Source organism: Habropoda laboriosa, unplaced genomic scaffold (assembly GCF_001263275.1).
Source record: "Habropoda laboriosa isolate 0110345459 unplaced genomic scaffold, ASM126327v1 scaffold178, whole genome shotgun sequence".
In the NCBI taxonomy this organism is placed as follows: domain Eukaryota; kingdom Metazoa; phylum Arthropoda; class Insecta; order Hymenoptera; family Apidae; genus Habropoda; species Habropoda laboriosa.
The window spans coordinates 195621-220839 of NW_017100289.1; the positions used below are offsets into that span (position 1 = coordinate 195621).

A 25219-nucleotide genomic window follows, 5' to 3' on the forward strand; every position below is an offset into this window, starting at 1 on the left:
ACGTCGGATATCTCAACGAGGAAAGCTCAACATTTTGAACAACTTTTTCCTATACATATAACCACCGCTCAGCCTTACTTTCCGAGATATTCGCGAAGAACTGTCGGTACCACTACCGTGAATTTTACCAATACGGAAATTACTATCGAGCAGGAAGCGACGAAGGCTTAATACAGTATATCTTAAATGAAAAATTGTAAGCAGAAATTTTAGATGTCAATTCACAAATGACTCGTGGGGCTCTGAATTGCGGCTACATCAATCTGTGTCGCTGCTTAATGTAGCGAATGTAGCTTAAAATAATTTATGTACAACCTCGCTATATCGCGTCCACCAACTGTACCCCACGTGGCGACTCTCTCCCGTACTCAAAAGGTCAATAGTTTCAGAAAAAAAAAAAAAAAAAACTTTGTGCCATTCTATATTATACATTCTGTATGTAGGTATTTATATTGCTTAAAGGGTAGTTTGCATCTTCGATAAAACTAATTTAACAGTAAAGTTTCCATTGATCGATCTGAAATTTTTGAACCCCGAGTTATCCGAAGGTCAGAGTGTCATAATTATTGAACTTGCTTCGGGCTGCAATGCTGTGCGAGGTATAAAATTTATGATGTCATTTCAGAAAATTGTTGATAACCTTCAAATGACTTAGAAAATTACGCGAAAGGAGAAATTTATTTATACCAGTACGTATACGTTTATTCTTGCTTTCTTGGATAGTGCAACTTTACCGTACCCTATTTTCTACTATCTCCGACTCTGACGGAGTTATTTCGGAGCTCTGTTTCTCGTTATTCGCTCTGTATATTGAACGATGTTACACTAACTCAACGAGTATTGATGACGAGAATCACCCATCACGGTACATTAATATTTATAAATGAATGAAAAAGGTAGCCGTTGAAAATGAAAATTTGCGTCATGTAAATTTCACGTCACATGTACGCTCTACGTCACATACACACTCTACGTCATACCACACTAATTTTATACTGAATTATAAATGTTAAAGGGCGCTGCTTTAAAAATCAATACTCTACAGTGAATGAACATTGTAAGCCATTCTAATAGAGTACAGGCGTGACGTCATAAAAATATATATTTTTACCTGAAAATATTCGTAGCAATTATTCTACAAGTATTCAACAAGTAGAATATAAAATAATATAACTTGTGCAAGTTTTGATAAAATATAATATTACTTGAGAATAAAAGAAAGGAAAATAATTTCACTCTAAATGTATGTTTAACCGATCGCGTTTATAAAATGGACGTCGGGTAACGTTATTTTTTAAGCGTTCTGCTAAGATCTTCGCGTTACAATTGATTATTCAAACCAGAAGTCAAGGTCTGAAAATTACTTTATGGACGCAGGAGCTGTGCATTTCTGCGGGCCATATGGGTTGCTAGGTAAATATTACTTCTACACGCTTAGTAGCAATAAACGTGTCATAAACCCGAAGCCTGGAACACAGCATATCGGCAAGCGGTGGACATGAAAATGCTCCCAAAGCCAAACCAAAAACATTTAAAACATCAACCAAGCCCGAGACGCTAACTAAAACACACACAAAATCCCCTCCTATCTTCGTACACGGTGATAAAATAAATCACCTTAAATTCACAGATACTCCCGAAAAAAGTGTGGGCAGAAATTCTTTGCGAAAAACTGTAACTCCGAAATAAAAATCCAATTTCAAGAAGCCAAAGACTTCTTAAACTTTAAAAATACCTGTGTATTGAAAAATATCCAGTTCCACGCATATTCTGTAGCAACCGAGAAGCTTCTTTCTGGCCGTAGTCCTAAAAAGGTTAACCAAAACCCTTACAGGTAGGATCCTCGAGGCGATCAAAGCCAAGGGTCTCGAACCAAATAACTGTATACAGGGTGTCTTGTAACTCCTCGAAGACCCGGAAATGGGGGGTTCCTGAGGTGACTCTGAACAACTTTTTCCTTTACCGAAATGTTGTTTGAAGCTTCATTTTTGAATTATTACGTAACTCCTCGAAGACCCGGAAATGGGGGGTTCCTGAGGTGACTCTGAACAACTTTTTCCTTTACCAAAATGTTGTTTGAAGCTTCATTTTTGAATTATTAACGAAAAACACTGGCCAATCAGAGCGCGCGTAGAGCCCGCTCTCACGGACGGGCGAACAGAGATTCACTCGGTTATCGATCGCTGTCAAAAAAATTTCACTTTGCACCGCTATTTTTATAAGGCTTAGAGAAATGGGTTTTTGCCGTCATTTCGACGTTTGTATAAATTCTTGAAAAAACTCCAATTAGTCGGAATCGTGAAGAAAATAGCGAAGGTCGTATTTAACGCGTACGCATTGTTCGATCGCGCCCGGGTGAGCCTCTGTTCTTCGTCCCTGAGCGCGAGCTCTGCGATTGGCCAGTGTTTTTCGTTAATAATTCAAAAACGAAGCTTCAAACAACATTTTGGTAAAGGAAAAAGTTGTTCAGAGTCACCTCAGGAACCCCCCATTTCCGGATTTTCGAGGAGTTACGGGACACCCTGTATAGCTCTTTCAGTAAACACAAAATTTCCAAAATCTATAAGGTCGTCTTTAAACCTGGAACCAACCTAATCCAGATAAGAAATACTCACTATCTCCTCAACTACAGAGTTTGTTGCGTCGTAGACTTGAACAAGCTATGTATTATACTTACTGTCAGTGATCTTGGCGCTGTGTTATCTCTCACTGGTTCGAAGGAGAGGAGAATGTTGTATTCGTGAATGTCGCGTTCTTTTTTTACGCATAATCACAAGTATATTATTTACAGTATTTTATATATTCACAAGTATCCTCTGTATGTCGTGTATTTGAGAATCTTGATAAGAGTGACTATTTTAGTATGTGTGCTTTAAGACTCGCAGTTACGGTATGTACACCATAAAACGATCACCACGTAATGTAATGTACTGTCAATCTCGGAAACTTTGCTGCACTGTGAAAATGTAAACTTATGTGTCGTGTTATACGAGTCCATTTTACGATACGAGCACTGTCACAATTTTTTCGTTGCGTTAGGTTGTGGTTGTAGTGAATACGAACTGGCATTTTGACGAACTCAATACGTCAAAGTAATCAAATACACTACCGGCCAAAAGTTTGGAATCACCGAGCATTGCAATTTACACAAAAATTTGCAGAAAAAAGTCAGCGACTTTGAGAATTTTTTATCGTTCGTATCAATTGACATGAGATAAATTGATAAAAGTAGAATTTAGATAAACTTCAGATCTATGAAAAATTAGCAGCAGATTTAATATTGATGAAAAGTGGAAGGTGATTCCAAACTTTTTGCCCGGTAGTGTATGTACATATGTAGATTCTTGTGAATGTATGCATTGCATTGCAATCTTCAGATGTTTTATTCGTCAATTCGCCCGAATACGCAGCCTTATACGAATCATAATCACATGTTTCCAATTTATTAATAATAACAGTTAATTGTTTTTATTGCCGCAGATCCTCCCGTCGATACCATATACATGATATGCGGTGTACTGATCGCCTTGGTGTTAGTCGGTGTCATCATCGTCCTCTTGGCTGTAACAATCAGGTAATATGCTGCACAGTGTCTCAAGTTACTGTAAAGCTATTTCCATTATTTCTTAAAACTAACTCTACGAAGTGAAGCATTTCTAACTGTATTCTACTCGGTCTAGTTTTCAATGATTTCTCACTTTGGTCTCCAACGCGCTCTACGAGCGAATAAACTGGAGAAAGCTGAGAACAGTTTGCTGCTGGCACTGCCACTTTCCTCTTAAATTGTTGCAACTTAAGTCTTGATTACACGCAGCTACCTTACTCACCGTTTGCCAGCGAGTGAATTTGCAAGTTGTGATGCTCGCAGTTGTCAGCGAGTATCAACTATGTGTAATACTTACATGGCGCTAGTGAACTCCCTCACTCGCTTGACCTTTTGTTTTTGCACGATTTCACTGCCTATTTAACCGTCTAATGGGCTTCTAAGTCGTCTCTTTAATCCATTGAATTCTGATTTAATTCAAGAAAATCTTGCATTTGGTTTTGACTTAATAGTCAATAATAGTTATCACTTAATAGTCATAAAAAATTTCCATTTTTGAATTTGGCATACCAGTCACGAGCGGTTCTTTCAGCTATGGCACCCTCTCCATACACAGCACAAATGCCGCGAGCAGCTTTTGCGGCCTTAGAACCTTGATTGAAAGCAAAAAGAAGGAGGTGTCGAAAATGCTCATTTTTCTCAACTTGACATTTTAATGATCTGAAAATTAACAGAAATTAACATAAATTAACTCGAACAAAGAAGATTCCGGTAGAACAAAACATCCTCTTTCGAATGATTTAAAACATTTAATGACATGCGAAATGTTAAAATTTAAAAAAACGGCGGGAACTTAGTTGCCAACCTAATATTTAAATTCGCAGTTTACGAGTCAATTTATTAATCCTTCAGATGTACATTAAAAGTAACAATATACGGGTAAAAAATTGTATTTTTATATTCAAAAGAATGAACTATACCTAATATGCTGTAACATGTATTTTCTATAGTAGTAGTAGTAAAATCATTAACGAATAATTAGTAAAATAGCCACGTCTTCAACTTTTACTTGCTGCAGTTGCTCGTTAAAGAAGTTACTGTCTTCCTTTATTATATTGAACGAATTTGATAGCAACGGGTTACTTCGTCGGTGAGTAATGAGTAAACTGGTACGACTAGATACACTTCGTGTAATTGAGGTGTTTATTCCGAGCTGCAACAATTTAAAAGGCAGTGCTACAGTGTTAATACATGGAAGAAACGGTTAAAAACTTTCTAACCGATTTTTCTCCACTTCAGATATCTTTTATACTTCACAAATATACACTACCGGCCAAAAGTTTGGAATCACCTTCCACTTTTCATCAATATTAAATCTGCTGCTAATTTTTTACAGATTTCAAGTTCATCTCAATTCTACATTTATCAATTTATCTCATGTCAATTGATTCGAACGATAAAAAATTCTCAAAGTCGCTGACTTTTTTCTGCAAATTTTTGTGTAAATTGCAATGCTCGGTGATTCCAAACTTTTGGCCGGTAGTGTTATCCCATTTTACCATCAGCACAGAAGTATTCCAAATTTTTCCAACTATTCTACAACCGCAATGCGAAACCTAATGTGTATTACTATAGAAAATTTAAACACGTGAAATGATGAACGGTATCGATATGTTGTATAAATAATATTTCACAGTGTTTTGTGCATAAGGTAAATAACCTGTACTGCTTTCCAAAGTTGCAAATTAACATTTCATAAAGCGTAAGGAACAATTACGGATATTTGCAGAACAGTTTCGGGAGTTTCTTTGAGAAACACGAAAAAGAAAGTGGAAAAGAGAGAAAAGAGTGAAAATTTTTCCAATGAAAACGAGAAGAACGATGTCTATCGTTCAGATGAATCTAGAGTAAAAAAGATAACAATCGCTTTAATGAATCAGGTCAACTGAACAAATTCACAAAGAATATCTACAGAGGGAAAAAGTACAAAATGTAGAAAACAGAAATTAAGCAATTTATTGGATGGACTTTAATAGTCCTTTCAAGTATTAATCATTGAAGGTGCATCAACAAATTGCGTGCATTTATCTACTAAAGTTCGATCCAATTAAGGTCACCTTCTCTCTGCCTCTCTCTCCTTTTGTCTTCTGCGCGCACATGGAGCGACAATGCAGTTTAGACAGCTATCGAATGTAAACACGTGACTACATCGTAACGTCAGTGTAACATTATTAAAAAATGCCAGCGTTATTATTTCATATGCACAGCGAGCCGTTCTGGAGTTGAATTGAAAATATTTTTCCTAGGTATTTTTAATGATACAACGGATTATCCGAGGAAAAGGTAATTTGTTCTCAACGAGTAGGTAAATATCGCAGTGAGGAAGATTCTTTCTCAAAGTCATACTTTTCAGAATTTCAAAGAATTTTGCGATTTTCTGAAATTAATTTTAAAAATAATTTTGATCGTATATACGAATAACTTACTTTTTTACGGTAGTATCGTAATTGGTAAAAAAAAACAGATACAATCATATAGACAGATACTAACGTTGCATAACTAAAATTATGTTCATATGGTGAGAATTTAGGACGCATTTAAAATAATCATTTCTCTGTAAGGACACTTGAAGAAACAAATTTACATATTAGGTCCACCCATAAGTTCGTGTCGAAAGTGAAGGATACATTAATGACAGTTCAAGGAAATTCTATAACGATGACATAATGGTCTTAATCAAAAACAAAAATAGGAAAAAGTTATGGAACGAGAAGAGACTTACATTTTTTCCCGAAAATTTGAAGGTTTGTTGGAAATATTGATCTAAATTATAAAATTCGACACGAACTTATGGGATGACCTAATACTTACTCGCAATAACCGATGAATAAGAATTTAACACCCCTGTATCGCCATTATTTTGTAATTTATCGAACATACGAAACAATTAATTTATAATTCGAAAATATATCGACTGATTACTAAGGGTATTAATTTCGGTCTCCTTGTGAAGTAAATATATAAAAACTTGTGAAATCATTTAAATTCTGTTTTTGTAATCTCAGACAATTCAAAGATTGAGAAACTGTTAAAAAGGTATCGATCATCTCAGAATCTTGAAGAATGCAACTTTGATCATTTTTAAGACATATTTTCGTATAATTAAACGTAGCAAAGATATTTTAAGTTCTAGCTTTACACAACTTATTTTGTATATCTATAATACAAGAGTAAAATATAATTGAGTAATGTAATTAAATTTACTTATCAAACGTTTACAACCAAAGAAATACAATAGTGTGAGATGTAAATAGACTTCCTTGATCTGAAGATGCAAAGAAAATACTAGTAGGTAAGTTTATGCCATACTCACCATAAACATAATTTCTTCTCACAGAATGTGTTTCTAATGTCAAGTGTGTCACTAAAATTCGCGAAAATAGCGAAGCTATAAACAGTTTACTTGTGAGGCTCAACTTCAGCACTGAGTTTCCCCTATAAGTCAGATAGTTTTTCAAAGAAAAATAATTTTCAGCATAAATGAAGCTATACAGTGGTCTTACCGTTAGTATGAAGAAGGAATGTGTAGTTAGGGCTCTGAAATGTGAAGAATCTTTGGAAACTTGGTGGTAAAGAACAAATTAATAAACAATTTAACTGAATTATGGTCGAGTAAAGTAAAGGAACTGCAATGTAATAAAGAAGTGACGGCGACATTTTATAATGCAAGTGTGTACGATTCTGCAGAGTGGACCAATGTTAAGGATACTGAAGTTAGACCAAGTTTACAATACGGACGCGACTCTCTGCTATTTTTGAGATTAAGGTTTGAATACGCGTTTAATGTTTTCGTTCGTTAATTATCCCTTACTGTCGGGAGGGCTCCAAACCTCTCGTAAAAGCGGAGAATTTGGAGCTTTCTTCGTGCATCTCAATAGCAATTGACGTATCATAAACCCGCGCGAGCCAAGGCACATAGGGCCCTGGGTTTTTCCCATAAGCCCAGGTGACGCGTACTTCACGCAAAACACCCCCTCCTTGAGGGTGAGTGGTTGGCGTTGGGCGGTGACCAAGGCCCAAACGTGAGTGGGTCTTAGCCTCCCACCCAAAACTCACCCCCGTCAAGGGACCCAAATGCGGCCAGGGAAGGGGAAATGCGAGGGCTGACCGGGGCAACGCACCAACGAGACAGCAGAACACAAAAAAGGTTAAGAGCAAAAAGTTCAGGCGATCACACAGTCGCTACATTTTCAGTCGATTCTCGACGACGTGTCAGAATTGAACAACCAATAAGAATTACCATTTTGAATATCTCCGGATCCATGAAAGTACAGTCGAACCTCGGCAACTCGAATCTCAAGGGAAGAGCTAAACTCTTCGAATAATAGAGGTTTCGTCTTAGCGAAGTTTTCGAGTAAGAGAGGTTTAACGAACGAAAATTCGGCTTACAGAGACTTTGTACGTGGGTTAGTATTTATCGAATTGTAGAAGCCCAACGGAAGATAAGTTCAACCTTTAGAGGTCAATTACGTACATATTTATTGGATATTTATACTTATACATATAAACATAAAGAAAAGATAAATTTTAAATAAAAAATAAATGGCAATTTGCGTTGTATCTAAGCTATTAAAAAAATCTGTATTATAGAGGTAAACTTCGACTTGCAAGGGTCAAACTTCTCTGAATTCGAGTTACAGAGGTAAAATAGCGCATCTAAACGTGTAACAAATAATTCGAGTTATAGAAAGTTTATATTTCGATTTCGAGCAGAGGTTTTTACAGGAAAGCAGAAGGTAATGACCAAAATTCTAGTCTTATAGAAATTTTCGAGTTGTAGAGGTTCGAGTTACCGTGGTTCGACTATACGAAAAAAACATTTTTCAATAAAAATTGTTTATTACGAAAGAAACCATCGTATGGTTATAACAGTTGTTTTGTAGATAGAGTCGCTGAAGAGATATGAAGGTCATCCTTGTGTTTTTCACGACACGTCATAATCTTTTATTTACTTGTTAATAGCAGTCCCTAAGACGAACACAAAGACCTATAACACAAGGTCAGTCAAGGTTACAGAGGCACATGTGCCTCGGTAAATTCTGACGTCGTTAAGAGAGCAATTGTAAGTTTGTAATTATGTAAGTTCATCTAATCAACCTTCTATGATCTTGACTGATGTTATGTTGCAGGCCTTTGTGTTCATCTTAAGGACTATCATTAACAAATAAATGAAAGAAACGTGGCATGTCGTTAGCAAAATGGATAATCTTCACATCTCTTCAACATCCATAAATAAATCGTTAGAATCATACGATGGTATCTTTTATAGCAAACAACTTTCGTTTAAACAATTTTTCTCTTACTTCCATGATTTCGGAGATATTGGAGGTGGCGATTCTTGTTGGTCCACCCTGTAAACTTCACAAAGATGTATAAAAATCTATGAAATCTATTTATTAGGATTTTTCTCGGAACGAATGATTAGAAAGATGCCTCAGACGATGTGCACAAAACAGTAATGAGAGCTTTAACACTCTATTACAGACAGTTGTATCAAAGCATATATTTGAATGTTAAAAATTAAAAATAGTAATAACTATAAGTTATATGACACATATGACAACGTATGCAACATGAAAATTTAGTTGCAAATAAAAAAATGATGTGAACACAAGGTCCAACAATCGCAACAAGTAATGAAGAAACAAAAGAGGCTCGCGTACAGTGAGTAACTCTAATATTCAGACACAGTGCATGGTTAGGTACAGTTTATTACTTTGAGGTTCAGTTTACGATGAAAAAAATTCGAGGCTAATGGAGTATTATATCAAGTAATTGGACACAGTTTATGAAGACATAAATTTTGTTTATTTATTCTGTAATACTGTGGTAATACGTTCCACCACCAGAGGGTCTAGACTAACGACCAATTCTCGCTAGTCCTCACTAAAGGCTCCCGTTTGTATATATACAACTTCTGACCTGAGTCTAATAATTCCCCGCGTCTAAGGCACGGATCTCGTAGATAGCCTTCCCGACGAATAGTCCGCTAGAAGGCCCAAGACGGAAACACATCTTTCTTTCCCCTTCCTTTTCCGCCTGTCCTCCGTCTATTTACTTCCTCCTTCCATAACCAACCGCCATAATACTTGCTATAAAATTGGCGTTAAACAAACGCAACTCCTAATTTCGGTTTCTGCGGTTTCGGACCTTGAAAAAGACATTAAAACATAACATTTATACAAACATTTTTCTTCCGTCTAATTCGTCTCTTGAAACCATTTAAATTACGTAAGAAATGTTCCTCGTATTATTACAGATAGAGACACCGATATTTAGGTGGTCTGCTTTACGCGAAACATCCTGCATAATTCTCCAAATATGTGTTCCCATTGAGAACTTATCGAATGAATTAGATTGTAGAATTAGAAAAATGACAATAACTTATGAAAAAAATGATAAAGGAAAGATTATGAGATGAGTGGGCGCATATTGAATTACAGTATGAGCAAAACATTATTAATAGGAAACGCTTACGGGAAATTATTAATCAAAATAATTATGCTATAAGGTATTAAATTGTTATAATATGTTTCGTTATATTTCATTCTTGTAAAGTGTGCGAATATTAGCCTAAAGCCGAAATTGGACTTGCTTTTGTTTTTACTTTTAATTAAGTAAACAAACTGTATATCTTCATGAACTAGATTCAATTCTTTACCATGGTACTACAGGTCGATCAAACAAATCTCTGAAAGTTTAGGGAGGAGTTAGGGTCAGGAAGTGTGATAACGAGGAAAATTTATGACGTTTTCGCTGTTAATTATCCAATAGCGATAGAGTACCTATGGCTATCGCACTTACTTTTCCATGAGCAACAACAGGCAGCGATCGAACCTCGCGTGAGCTGTCGGTGATAGGTGTGACTAATGTTTTTCAAATGCAAAAACAATGGCATGCTTTATTTCATTTCTGTCAGAAATTTTTGGGCGTTATAAGCAATTTTTGAAAGCATAGAAAACCATTTCTATTATTCAAGAATAACAAAAAAATGTTCACTTTTCTAAATCTTAAAAAATATTGATACATTTCCTGGGGTTTCCTTTACAATAACAGTAGATTGTATTTGTCTTTTGAAAATGAACGTCCTAGATGCTATTAAATGTTTGTTTTGTGCGCCGACCCAGGTAGGAAGATAAGACGGGCAGATAGTCTTTTCACTTTCCTATTCTTTTATCAGCGCGCGACATTACCGACGGCTGGTTGAAAACCACTGTATCTTGTATGAAGCGAAAACTTCCCCTCAATCGGAAACAGTCTATGACCGTAGAGTAGTGGGGATGGCATGCCCACCCATTTTCTGCTCATTGGCACAGGCATTTGCGTTAGAACCTTTAAGTTCGCTTGATCAACCAGTACGTTAGCTTTGATCTTCTTTCAGCGTAGACTGAACCTCGAAGCAGTAAACTATAGAGACGTATAATGTCCAAATATTAGAGTTATTCACTGTATATAATTCGCAGAAATGGAACTATACAATAATACAATCATTTAGGCAGAGGAAACTCGACTGGTACAGTGTCACAGATCCGTTAATAAATGAAACAATAATTTTTAAAATACTGACTCAAAGCTTTAATCCTACTTTTTTCAAAACTATATTTTTCAAATTGCTTGACAGAATTTTACAAAAATAATGCATAAATCGACTTGAAATTTGTACATGTAAGACATTGTTTTTAGGGTGAATTAGAATCTTCAAGTTATCTTAATATTAAGATTCTCTTCTTAAACATCAAAGTTGGTGTTTCAACAAAAAATTAAAATAAAAGGTTGAAATATTCCTTTTCAAATACTGCCATTTTGTCAACATTTTTTTACTTAATTATTCGAGTTCGAATTCTATAGGGTTATCCAAATTGAGTGTCATATCGTCAAATTGAAGTAAAACGCAAAGTATTTGAGATTTGTATGGTTTCTTTATTTTAACACAAAGTCTACTTTATGACATTAATTATGAAAGGCAATATCATTCAAGTGTCCTCCTCGGCTTTTTTCCATGAGCCCGATACGTTTGACCCAATTTTCCATTACATTTTCACATAACTGAAATTCAGTTTCATTAATAGCGGCTGTGATATTGTTTTTCAGCTCGTCAATAGTCTTTGGATTATTAGCGTAGACTTTACTTTTCAAGAATCCCCATAGAAAAAAGTCTAACGGTGTTAAATCACGATCTTGGTGGCCAATTGATGTCTCCTCCTCGTGAAATTACACGTCCATTAAACATTTCCTTCAGTAGAGCAACTGTTTCCTTTGATGTGTGGCAGACGAAACAGAGGACACTTAAATGATATAGTCTTTCATAATTAGTGTCATAATGTAAACTTTGTGTTAAAATAAAGAAACCATACAAATCTCAAATACTTGGTGTTTTATTTCAATTTGAAGATGTGACACATAATTTGGATAACCCTGTACATGTACATACATATACAATGTATGTATGTATGTATAGCATGGTATACTCGACGGCCAGGCAAGAACATCTCTTTTTTCTCAGTGCATCATTTTGCTAATCAGCCTTCACTGCTTTGTGTAGTAAAATCTTCTGGTGCTTTTTTTTAATAAAACTTTGCTAGTATGTACTCACTATGTCAAAACAAAAAAAGAAAAGAAGATTCAAATTGCTTGACAGAATTTTACAAAAATAATGCATAAATCGACTTGAAATTTGTATATGTAAGACATTGTTTTTAAGGTGAATTAGAATCTCCAAGTTATCTTAATATTAAGATTCTCTTCTTAAACATCAAAGTTGGTGTTTCAACAAAAAATTAAAATAAAAGGTTGAAATATTCCTTTTCAAATACTGCCATTTTGTCAACATTTTTTTACTTAATTATTCGAGTTCGAATTCTATAGGGTTATCCAAATTGAGTGTCATATCGTCAAATTGAAGTAAAACGCAAAGTATTTGAGATTTGTATGGTTTCTTTATTTTAACACAAAGTCTACTTTATGACATTAATTATGAAAGGCAATATCATTCAAGTGTCCTCCTCGGCTTTTTTCCATGAGCCCGATACGTTTGACCCAATTTTCCATTACATTTTCACATAACTGAAATTCAATTTCATTAATAGCGGCTGTGATATTGTTTTTCAGCTCGTCAATAGTCTTTGGATTATTAGCGTAGACTTTACTTTTCAAGAATCCCCATAGAAAAAAGTCTAACGGTGTTAAATCACGATCTTGGTGGCCAATTGATGTCTCCTCCTCGTGAAATTACGCGTCCATTAAACATTTCCTTCAACAGAGCAACTGTTTCCTTTGATGTCTGGCATGTGGTAGTCTTGTTGGAACCAGATATCGTCCATGTTCATATTGTTCAATTTGGCCGTAAAGAAAGTGGTTATCATGTGACGATAACGCTGTTGGAAGATGTGACACTTAATTTGGATAACCCTGTAGTTCTGCTAGTATAGATTAATTGAACACTCTTTTTGCATCATGTGCAAAACACATCATGTCTCCGTAATTGTTAAATAAATTTGCACTAGAAAAATTCGTGTCATATATACAACTCTAAATATATAGAAAATTAGACATCTGCATGGGATAATCCGTAAAGTATGCGTGGGTATTTATGCGATATCCGTTATTACAGAAATTTAAAATAACATTTTATATCTAAAAATATTTTGCAACACTCATTGCTGTTACAAATACGACACATATTATATGGTGTTAACGCTCGTGGTCGGATCTCAATGAGATACTTATCGAGCCTTGTAGAGATTGCACGTGATGTGCCGACTAGAGTTCAATCTGTATTTCTCGAAGGACCACTCTTACAAATATAAGAGACTATGTAAATTATATTATTTTTAGCAATGGTGTTCCCTTTACAATTGACTATTCTTAACTCTATCTAAGACACGTTTACGCGTGCTTTTAACGCATCGGTGATGGCACTGATTGGTTGACAGGGGAATGGAAGTGGAAAACGGGGTGACAAAAATGCGAATGTTCAATTGGTGGATGGAATTTGCGGAAAGGTAGCGGGAAGGATTCGGAGCGGGGGTGATGAGCGACTTCTCACCCCTACGGGGAAAGGCCCAAGGTGACGTCAGCGCGATACCGTTGATCGGGTCACCGTGGCCGTCCGACTCTTGGGTTCCCTAAAGTTTTTTTTTCAGATTAGGCTGTTATAACAACAGGCAACTATAATACTTAAGACCGATTCGTGTTTTCATATTATTTATTAATTTTCACATTAAATAGTTGCATCAGTTCCTTAGTTACTAATCATCGCTGCATTCAAAATCGCAAACAATTGTTATGGTATATATAGCGTCCCAAAACGCCGTAGCTCTGGGGTGATTGGAAACGCTGACTCGCGGCAAGGCGAGTCTTATTTATAGAAAGAAATCAACACGTTTTCGTACTAAAACAATTATTGTATTTCTTAGGCGTGTTTTCAGTAAAAATGCGTGCTAGACGTGTTCTCGGTAGAAATGCGCTTCGAGCGTGAAAACCTCCGTGCTTTATAGCACGGAGCCGTCCACACCCGACGTGGTGGTGGTAAGACGTCGAGCGATCATCGCTTTTGGCGGCCCATGCGACACAGGACCCAACGCGAGTCCCCTCGAGCGAAGAAACACTCGAGCCCTCTCGCCTCGGCAACCCCGGTCCCACTTCGGTTCCTCGCGGGATCCCTTTGTCGAAGGCCTTATCGCGACATTGTAGCACGGTTCCCTCTGATGCCATGCGGCTCGGCTACGCACTCGTCCTGCCGGTCCTGCGTCGCGGTGCTCGGGACCGAACAGTATTTTAAAAATTTTTGTTTGGAAACTTGTATCATAATATACGTACATATCTTTAAATTTTTATGAACGAGGTGAGAAGAAGCAACATTTATCATTTCAGAAATCTAGAATAACAGATTATTAAGAATGCATAGAAATCTCTTGTTGTGTTCTTCTGTGGATCTCCAAGCATTAAGATTGTTTTACATGCGTCGTTGGTGATTATAAATAAGACAAGCTTAGGAATACTCTGAATTTATACAGCTACGCATTTTCTTTCTCTTCAAGTCCAAGAAACACATGTATCATTTTTAATATTAGCAACATTCTTCATATTAGCAATCTATCTGTAATTCTTTCCAAACTGATCGCAATAAGATTAAAAAGCACCGATTAAAACCTTATCAATCATTGTTTCAGTGAAAACGCAATCATATTAAAATAAAGGTGTACAACAAAAACGTACAGTGGCTGCCATACACGTATTATATTTACGTATAAGTTGTATTTTCACTTCTTACCGATGTATATTCTTCTGGAAACCTTAGAAAAGTACTAAAATTATGTGCACCGTTATTTTTTTAAAGTGTTATGTCTTATTTGAAAAAAAAAAAATGAATTAAGGCTAGTTTCTATACCACTTTAAAAAAGCGACTCAAAAGTTGGTACATAAAGGCTTTTTTTTTTAAGTGGTATGAGTCCATTTATAGCTAACAAAACCTTGTTTTTCTTTAATAATAATGATATTTATTATCACATATTAAAATTTAACATATTTACAATTTTAGAAACATTAGACGAAATTGTTAACGCTCGCCAATATTTTTTAATTGATTCAAATGTAAGCCTTTAAATATCTCATATAAGAATAAATGGACTTACACCGCTTTAAAAAAAAAAACAGCTCAGATTTTCATAAAATTTGAATCTTGCTTTATAAATTGACATTCAAGTTTTTATTTATCCCAGTAATTCAACAAAAGTTACAGTCGAATGAATGTTTTACAATTTAAGCTCGATTCTTTTGTTTCATCCTGCAAAAGGTAATGAGAAAAAATTAGGAATACTATAGTGAAAAGTATACACGTTTGAGAATTTTTTCAGACTTCTGGCTGCAAAGCCGAATTTTGACAAATTCGAAAAGCTCAAAAGTGTTGATTTTTTAAATTAAAATTATCACATAACTGTGTTTATGTTTTCTGGTTTTATTAAAAACCAATACTTTTGACTTTTCCCTGCGCAAAGAAATGGCCTGTTTATATTATCGATAGACTTTCTTCGTTAAATGAATATTATATACGATTGGAAATATTTTTGCATCGATTAAACGAGTCAATGAATTTCATTTCAAAATGCCTTCGTTTTCATAAGTATAACTTGCAATAAAAGCCCTATATGCTGCTTTTAGTCTTCACTACTATCATCATTAACTACGGGATTTACCTGTTGAGGTAAATCCTTACAACGTCTAACATGCATATGTATATTTTGTTATCGAATCCGAATCTATTAAATTTAGGTGATTACCCAGGTGAGTATCACTTTAATCCACTGTTCTCCTGATCAACTCATGAGGTTCTTCCCAAAAGCAATTATACCTTATCGATTTTTTTCTGAGATTAATGGCTTCTTCCTTGCAATTCTTTCCTATAACCCCTTGCCTCGACATATTATTTCATTTCGCTTGACACTCTGCATACGCAACGGTGGAAAATCAAATAATTTGTATTGTTTTGAAACCAAATATGTTAGTTTACACTGAAAAGATAAAAATACTGAATTTTATTAATAGTTTTGCTGCGCACGGTACTTTTCAAAACATTCAGGTAAATGGAGTGGTATTTGGCACTGTTTGCATTGCCAGTGGTTTCTTTTTCCAATTTTATGTGCAAAACACACATGGCATATCTTAGCAGGATGTTTTTTTGATGCAGTTGGTGGAATGTGTTCTGGAAAGTATCCCCGTTTATTTGCTTGCAATCTAGCAATGTCACTCACTTGACAATGTCTGCAAAGAACGCCGCGAACGTCGCAAACATCACATGACGACTTGGAGACGTCATTTTAGGGCATGGGGTTAAACCAAATTCATTCAGTAAGATGTTCCGACACTTATTTTCCTATTAAGATTTGGCACAATTTCAGCATGAATATCAGCTATCGTCTTAAATCTGCTTGCTTTAGATAGGGAGTGCATTTCACGATCGGTTTCTGTGTCCATTTTTTCAGATCTCATTTTCCAATCTATGTTGTTTAACGTATTGTATTGTCAGCACAACTTAAGTAAATTTAACACAGGATAGGGTATTAACCAAAAATGTATTAAAGTATAGTGTTAGGTTTTCTGTAGAAACGGTTTATGGCACGATCGACGGGGAACGGTTATTTTTGAGTTGAGGATTTTCGTTTATTGCTTGCACGGGTCTCATTACCTCCTCCGAGGGTCACTAGAATTGCTTTGCTAGATTTTTAGTCATTTGTGTCGCGAATTTCCAAACGGCACATCTGTATGTAACGGTCCGCTTGCCGATTAGTCACCCGGAGGAAATTCCAGATTTTTGGGACTTTTCGCCCACCCCTCGCGACCGTCTCTCACCCTTCCAAGGTGACAGCGCGCTAAGGGTGCACAGGAAGGACGGTAAAGACGATATTAGACACGCTGATTGGCAAATGCAATCGTTAACCATTAACCAATCAGCGTGTCCCAACAAAAATCCCTCTCACAGACGTCCGAGACGCGACGTAGGAGAGTTGAGTCGTCGAGTAGTCGTTCAACCACCACGAACAAGGAGAACCAAGGAGCAACCAGCTCACATCACGCGATACCATAGATCAGCTTTTACAAGTCCCAATCATTTGGGTGGTCCTTCGAACCAGTATCTAGACGGCACAACATCGTGCAAACATCCACAAACCTCGAAAGTTCATCGCCACAACCACGGGCATTAACATGTTTCTTTCAAAATGAACGGCTTAAAATCGCGGGAACTATCAAGATGCCCTAATATGGTTGTCACTGTACGTAGTAGACACAGTTCACATATCAAATGCTATAATCAATTGTTTAGTGCTTAACAAGATGTAGGAATTAAATTCGAGGTTCACGTGTAGACTCGCGTGAGTGGAATATTGAAATCCGATAATCTCTGGGAACATTTCATCGTAAATCCCAATAAAGGATTTCATCTGGGATTTACCGAACTGTAAGTTTTCCTGTTCAACAACATGGCGGTATTGTTTGTTCGAAAAGATTTCTCCATATATTAAGCCTGCAATCGATAAAATGTTCCTCTTCGTATTTCCCCTGATTACACTTGAGCAAACTCAACGACAAGATTATACCTAGGTAGGAACTTCATTATCATTACAAATGTTCTTCGTAGTTCTGACTGTACGGAAGCGTTTTTCTTTTTTTTATTGTTTCTCGGCTTATTTGTTATGTTTTATATAACACGCATCGTTCCTCCGGAAATGTGTCATTTTCTTATGATTACTAATACAAGTGATTCCTCTTTCTTTATAATTTTTTAATCAGGTAGATAAAATCCGTTAATACGTTGATTAATTCTTATCGATAAATCTTCATCTTTATGAGTAACGTTACGGAGAAAAGGCAATAAACGTTGATAACGATTTTTCATTGTGCAAGTGATAGCATTTCAGAAACAATTAAATCTCTTATACTAATTGAAATTGATGACGGATATTTATTATCATTCGTACACGCTGAATTACTCAGTATGTAAATATCGCTTGATTAAAAAACAACTGAAAAAATGATCATTTCGGAATAAATATGTTTTGTGACGTACCTGGGTGGTACCATCTCGTTCACTCATGTTAATCGATTGACTCATTCTGATTTCCCACGGCTGTTACGTTTCCTGTGAAGCAGTGTTATGTCATTCCTTTAATTTACAAAGGTGATATCTCTTAACAGTTCTCAAATTCACTTGAAGACTATATTTTAAGAAATGACGCGTCGTAATTGTGTTTCAATTTAAAGAAATTAGGTACGTCGTTGTTACTTTTAATACCGAAGGACTTGAAAGGATAATAGTGACACTATTTTTCTGGATAGAATTTTAAGTTAAAGTACATGTTTTTTTTTTTAATAAAAAGTACTTGCCTTCCTATATTTTGAAAAACCAAATTCATTTCAATTTTCAAACGCATTATTTCCTCGTGCGTAGAAAACAATATCGAGTATCGTTTGAATAAATTTTTTTTACTATTAGCGTGTATATTCTTTTCTGTTAGCATTTCTAAATTACTCATAGATCTTCGATTGCTTTTTGATGGTAACATTGTAAACATTCTATAGTGTGCTTAACTGTCATTGTTTACACACACACACACAACAACAATAATAAAAGAAAAATAATTATTGTAATATTGCTACTTAATTTGATACTTCCGATAAAAAATATCGTTTCATCCAATTGTTAATGTTTACCGATACAGTCAATATTAGTTCGCAGAAACCGTATGAAGTTGAATAAAAATGATAAATTTACTTTATCCGTGTTATTTTTTTTTCATATTTGTAACTAAGAATATTCATCTGAGTAATGAATCGATAAAAAAGAAGCGAATATCTAAATACATTCTTACTGTATGATAAAAGTTTATTTTCGGAGCTTATAAAGTAGATAATACGTAAACAGAGCAAAAAATTTTTTCACTCGTTATTGTTAATCTGTGGTTTGAAGCTTACAGAAAATATAACAGAAAATTTTCGTATAAAAGCGTACTTCTATTGAGCAAACACGAAACTCGACATGTATCGGCTTTTTCAGTAGCAAATATCTGTGTTAATGGCTCCCACTAATATTCGGACACTGTTTAGAACAGTATAACTTTTTAAAAATTGGACCTAACGATGTGAGTATTTTTGAGTAGTTAGAAGGATTAGTATTTTCAAAAAATTTTGAAGAAATTTACAATTTGTGAAAATCTGAGCCTGTAACGAAGATTAAAAAAATACATTTTGTAGATCTACATATACCAATTATACACATGCTGAAAATTTCATCGAAATCGGTTAATGTTGCTACGAGCTACAAACAGTTAAAGATTGTCAAAATCGTAATTTTCCCAGAAATAAATCTGAAGATTCTTACATCTTTTGATGCCCGTCGCTTAAGGTAAAGGTACCAGTAGTTGACCACTTAAGAGAAATCCTCCACGCGAACAATAGTAACCACTTGCTCTGTGATTAAATAGCGAGAGTCTTTATAATATCACGCACATGGTTACTTTAAACAGTGGACACTGGACGGAGTCAATAATTGACCGTGGATCAGTCAATACGATACGACCATACGGTCATCTACTAAAACGCAGTATGCTACAAAATTTGGAACTATATTTTGTACTTCTAACAAAGTTAAATGCAAAATGGATACATTATAAATCGTAAACAAATTTAAATAACTCACGTCAGTAATTGACCACGCCTGTCAACTTCTAAAAACTATTAGAATAACAAGATTCAGAATTTGACCCCCCAATAAACTATTGCTCTTTGTGGTTAAAATAACAAAAACGTTGCATTTATCACTTAGAAAACGCTGTGAGAATTTAAAAAGTAAATAATTCAGTCACGAAGAGTTCGCAACGCGTGGATTTGTTTGCCTGAACAGTACAGCTGCTTTTAACAGAAACGTTAAGGAAATAGCAATATAGAGGCTATTACTTACCTTAATGGATTTAGACGTCCGTTGTTACTACGCATACTTCTCGTCACATGTAATCTCTTTGAAATTTAACCGATAGATGGTCTTGGCATGTCAGGTGCATTTTTTTCAAAAGAGTATCACTTATAAAAACCTTATTTTTTACGTTTCTCTAAAAATTGGTCAACTGCTGGTACATGGTCAACTACTGATACCTTTACCTTATTTCTCCATCAACCCATTTCGATGAAGTTTCCAGCATGTGTATAACTGACATAAATCTACAAAACGTATTTTTTAAATTTTCGCCAAGACTCAGATAAAAAAGTTGTTAAGTATGACCTTTACAATTTTCTACGTGATTTCCACTAATTGCAATTTTTTCAAAATTTTTTAGACACGTCATCTAGTATACCAATCCTTCTAACTACTGAAAAAGAACTCAAGTCGTTAGGTCCAATTTTTAAAAAGTCATACTGTTCTAAAGAGTGTCCGAATATTAGTGGGAGTCACTGTACAGTAGGTACATGAAATGTAATACAAATTAAATTCCACCGACAACGCTTTTTGGGTCAAATTTAATTCATACAAAATTCAAAAATCACAAATTTAGAATTTATGTTCTTTTCTTTTTGGATCGCGTTGTACGAGGGCAGTAGCAATTTTTTGATCGCGTTATACGGGGCCCTACTGTATACAGGGTGTCCCGTAACTCCTCGAACACCCGGAAATGGGGGGTTGCTGGGGTGATTCTGAACAACTTTTTCCTTTACCAAAATGTTGTTTGAAGCTTCATTTTTGAATTATTAACGAAAAACACTGGCCAATCAGAGCGCGCGTAGAGCCCGCGCCCAGGCACGGGAGCGCTGACTTCAATCCGCGCGCGATCGTGAACAAATGCGTACGCGTGACTTCTCGGTTATCGATCGCTGTCAAAAAATTTTGACTTTGCACCGCTATTTTTATAGGGCTTAGAGAAATGGTTTTTTGCCGTCATTCCCACGTTTGTATAAATTTTTGAAAAAATTGCAATTAGTCGGAATCGCGCGCGAATGAGCCTCTGTTCCCTCGTCCCTGAGCGCGGGCTCTACGCGTGCTCTGATTGGCCGGGGATTTCCGGGTGTTCGAGGAGTTACGGGACACCCTGTATATTATTCAAGACAGATCGTATTTGCTAAGTAAAAAAAGTAATTATGGCCGTTATGAGAACAATATCCAGACAAAATTAAAAGCGAATACATATCAGGTATAAACACATGCACATGACAAGTAAATTAGATTTCTGCTCGCACGTGTATACTCACACTTGATTAAAACTTCATTTCATGAAATTAGACAGTACATGTAATTTTCGTAGGATAACTTCAATATAAAGCATCGTATAACAACGTTTATCTTCCTATGCCAACATGTCATTACTATCGTGACACTCTATTATAATATTATCATACAACGTTTAATGTATATCGTGATGTTATTATAAGTAGACTGCGAATATTCATCGAAATGCATAATTTTATAGGAAATTGGCAATAAAGTAAAATCTGGATTTTGTTTTGCCTTTAGAGGGTTTTCACAGTAGAACTACTGGAACTGTCGTTACAAACGATAATACTTACCAGTATGGAACATTCACTTTTTTCGAAAAATTGCTAATGGGTCATTTTTACTCGGCTAATCGTTCTAATGTTAATCGTGTACAATTTATTTTGCATATTTTATGTTTTGCATTTTTTTTTAAACATATGTAAAAGTATATTGCATATTTATGTATACGCTTATATTATTATGTAGCATACATCATATATTTCCGCTTATGAATTAGTTTCAACTGATAAACGTCGTCAATTAACTAAGATTGATATTGCGATCGTAATGTCTAAAAGGTTCCGTTATTACGACATATTTTCAATATACTTATTACATATTCCAAAATACTTTTCGCATATGTTCAGATATTATGAAATTTTCATATTTCACATATTTTATTTGCACAATTCGACATATTTTAAGTGCATAAACATCCGCAGTCTAATTATAAAGTATGCTTAAGTTTCCTAGTTGCTTAAAATTTTCATCAGGCAAATGTAGTATGTTTATTATTGTTTCGGCTAGTTTTGTAATGTAGCCACAACATATGTACGCACCCAATGAGACAGGAATAGATGCTAATTAAGTAGAGCAGGCTAATACACCCATCAAACTTTCCCTATTCTGTCTAGACACGTGTTTATCTATCATGGGGTTAAATTTTAACGTAGTAGTATTATTAGTTCAGCTAAAGAGACCACTTTTGATGACCTAGGGATGTGTAAACAAAGAATGGACACGGCCTGCCGAGGAACTATTCACTGATCATTAATGAAAAATATAGAAAGAACAGAATAGAGCAGAATATAGCAAAGAACAAGAATAATACAATACATACAACGACGAATGAAAAGGAAAGGAAGGAACAGAAACAGAAACATACAAGAAAATTATTGTACAAAAGACAATAACCAGCAAATTGCTATTATTAACTTAAGTGTATCTCGAATAGTAATCTTGAATATCTCAAATGGCAAATTATTGTTATGCAATCATACATTAAAGGACTCGTACAGAGATTTGTTTGTCGTTATTTTTACGTAAAATTCAACGTTAATACTTTGATGATACTTTCATTATTGTTTCTAAAATTTAAATTAAATTCATTTAAAGTTTTCTTTGTAAATGAAATGAACACTACATCTTCATTTGATATCTCAAAAAAAGTGCAAACTGAAAAGAATCGGTTAAATAGGTAGAAATCTAGGTTTTTGTTATTGTATTGTTTATTTACAGTCTGTAACAAAAGCTCATTGTCCATTTATGGTGTGCGTTTTTCGATAGAACTACAATATATTTTCGTTTTAAATGAGAAACAATTCCTCTTCCGCAACATCACAGTTTTACAGTGGGCAATAATAATTATCGTGGAATAAAAGATAAAATAATCCTTTTTAATATTTTTTCCTACGATTTATATTTTCTTGAGAACGTATTTTTGCAATAACGTAAAAATGAAAGGTACAAAATCGCTCGATATTGATATATCGATACATGTATCTGATATGCCGCCTTAAGTTTTCCCTCAAAATGTTGCTTTCGGATTAACTTTTAATTAGAAACAATGCTTGAAGTGTAATACACTGGATTTACCGGCTGTATTCTAAGTACCATATAATCAGTATATCAGATTAATAAGCTAAAACAAATGAACACATACATGTATGTATAATCATCATGGCATAGGAACACATTATATGTACATATATATGAATTGATCAGTATTCAACATCATCGTGAATAAAAAGCTCGCATGCGACATTAATAAATAGATAAAAAGGATCGGCACACAATTACATTTGGATTATACTTTTGTATCAGATTGTTCTGAGTTTATTAAAAAATACATCATTCACGTCTGACCTTCCCAACGACTGAAAAGTCGGAATGACGACAACTCTCAAGCAAGCGAGCGTGTACCGTTCGAATTTCACGCAGCAATCGAGCCGATTGGTCAGAATTTGTAGTACTGTCCAATCCGAGTAGCATGTATGTGTGACGTCACGAGCCAGTATATAACACGACGCGCGCAGTCGTTCTAGTCAGACCTCAGTTAGCTTTGAAATGAGTGTAACGAGGTAGTCTTTCGGTGTGAGTTCTGGCAGCTCCGCGCGCCCTACGGCACTGAGAGAAGCCGGTTAGTGGTTTTTCTTTGGTTCAAAAGCAAAGAATAAAATACTTTGCAATTCGTTATTCTAATCTGGTGTTGCGTTTAAATATCAAGAATTTCTCAAGTTAATCATCACACCCGTCGCCGTTTGTTGAGTGAGCGTACGAGAACAAACAGCTGGACACAAATTATACATAATGTTTCATCAATAGTAACACAGTTGTTAAAAAGTGGGCTAGAATTGGTTCCGAGATACCCCAAATGAATTTTTCCATATTTGGTGCTTATTAATTAAATCGAAGAATTAAAAAGACGTTCTAAGTCAAGAATTCGTTCTCATGCGATACATGGTTCGTGTATGACGAAGGTCTTGCGAAACCATGCTGGAATAGAACTTACAAGAAAGAGAGGAAGAGAGAGAGAGAGAGAGAGAGAGAGAGAATAAAGACTGACAAAGAGAAAATTCTCTGAAGAATTGTATTTATTTTACGCACACATTCTTCTATAATTTGGTGGTTTACTGTTTTCTTCTCTGTAGAAGCCGTTGAATTTCTTAATCCGCTCGAAAGTTCTGACGTAAACAGAAACATTAATAAACGCAAACATTTGTTTGCAAGTTATCAACAAGAAATTCTCGAAGCTGTACCTGAAATAGAAGAGAAAAATGGTTGGAAGCAACGGGACTATGATCGCAATTCGCCTTGTCCGTAGTAAGCTGCGGAAACGAGAAGATCATACGAATACGGTACATCCAGATGCAGCCGTAGTGCAGACAGCAACGTCGCCGGTTTCGACGATTGTCGCACAGTCTTATCCTGTCGAAGGTTGTACACAGACGTCAATGACTACAGCTACAGATCTGGGAAATAGCACAGCTGTAGAACAGGATAACAATGTGTATACTATGGCCAATACGACAGATCAATTCGTCTGGCAGTTTCCGCCTCCTTATCCACCGCCGCACACACCGACACAGTATGCGTTGTACAACGACCAGGTTGGTAAACCGTTTTCTTACTTCCTTATTTTTTCTCCTTTATCTTATATTTTCTTTCCTTCGAGTTTGTAATCCTCAAAGAAATAAGAATTAGAGTTTCTCGCTTCTGGTTTCGCCCATATTCCTTTTTACCAGTAACCACTAACCAGTAGAGCCAGTATTACCAGATTTTACTGGTTTACTCTATACTTCCCAGGATTACTTGATCATTTTAGTGGCTGTTGATCGTACTTCACTTAATAAAATATTCATTTCTCTAGGGAATTACTTTTGTGCATGTAAAAAGTTGCTCAAATCAATAATTCTTCTTTTTGTAAAATGAAACGAGACGAATCTTCTGCAAGATAATATTTTATTAAGTGAAAAACAAGCCAATTTCATGATTAAAGTATTGGTAACCCTAATGCCAGTTTTGAAGAATAATGGAAAACAGTTTGAAAGATGAATACTTCAACCACACTGTTCTAACTATATCACACTTGCTCTCTA

General features: G+C 35.4%; 1 protein-coding gene across 1 annotated transcript in view; it reads left to right on the forward strand.

Annotated features, from left to right (window-relative positions):
- The window catches only part of LOC108573792, a 117442-nt gene extending 92487 nt beyond the window's left edge, over positions 1 to 24955 (forward strand). Inside the window, exons 4-6 of the mRNA XM_017936267.1 lie at positions 3481 to 3574; positions 24445 to 24734; positions 24927 to 24955. Coding sequence (XP_017791756.1) covers positions 3481 to 3574; positions 24445 to 24734; positions 24927 to 24955 — 413 coding nt within the window. The remainder of the gene's footprint in view (positions 1 to 3480; positions 3575 to 24444; positions 24735 to 24926) is intronic.
- The last annotated feature ends 264 nt before the right edge of the window (positions 24956 to 25219 follow it).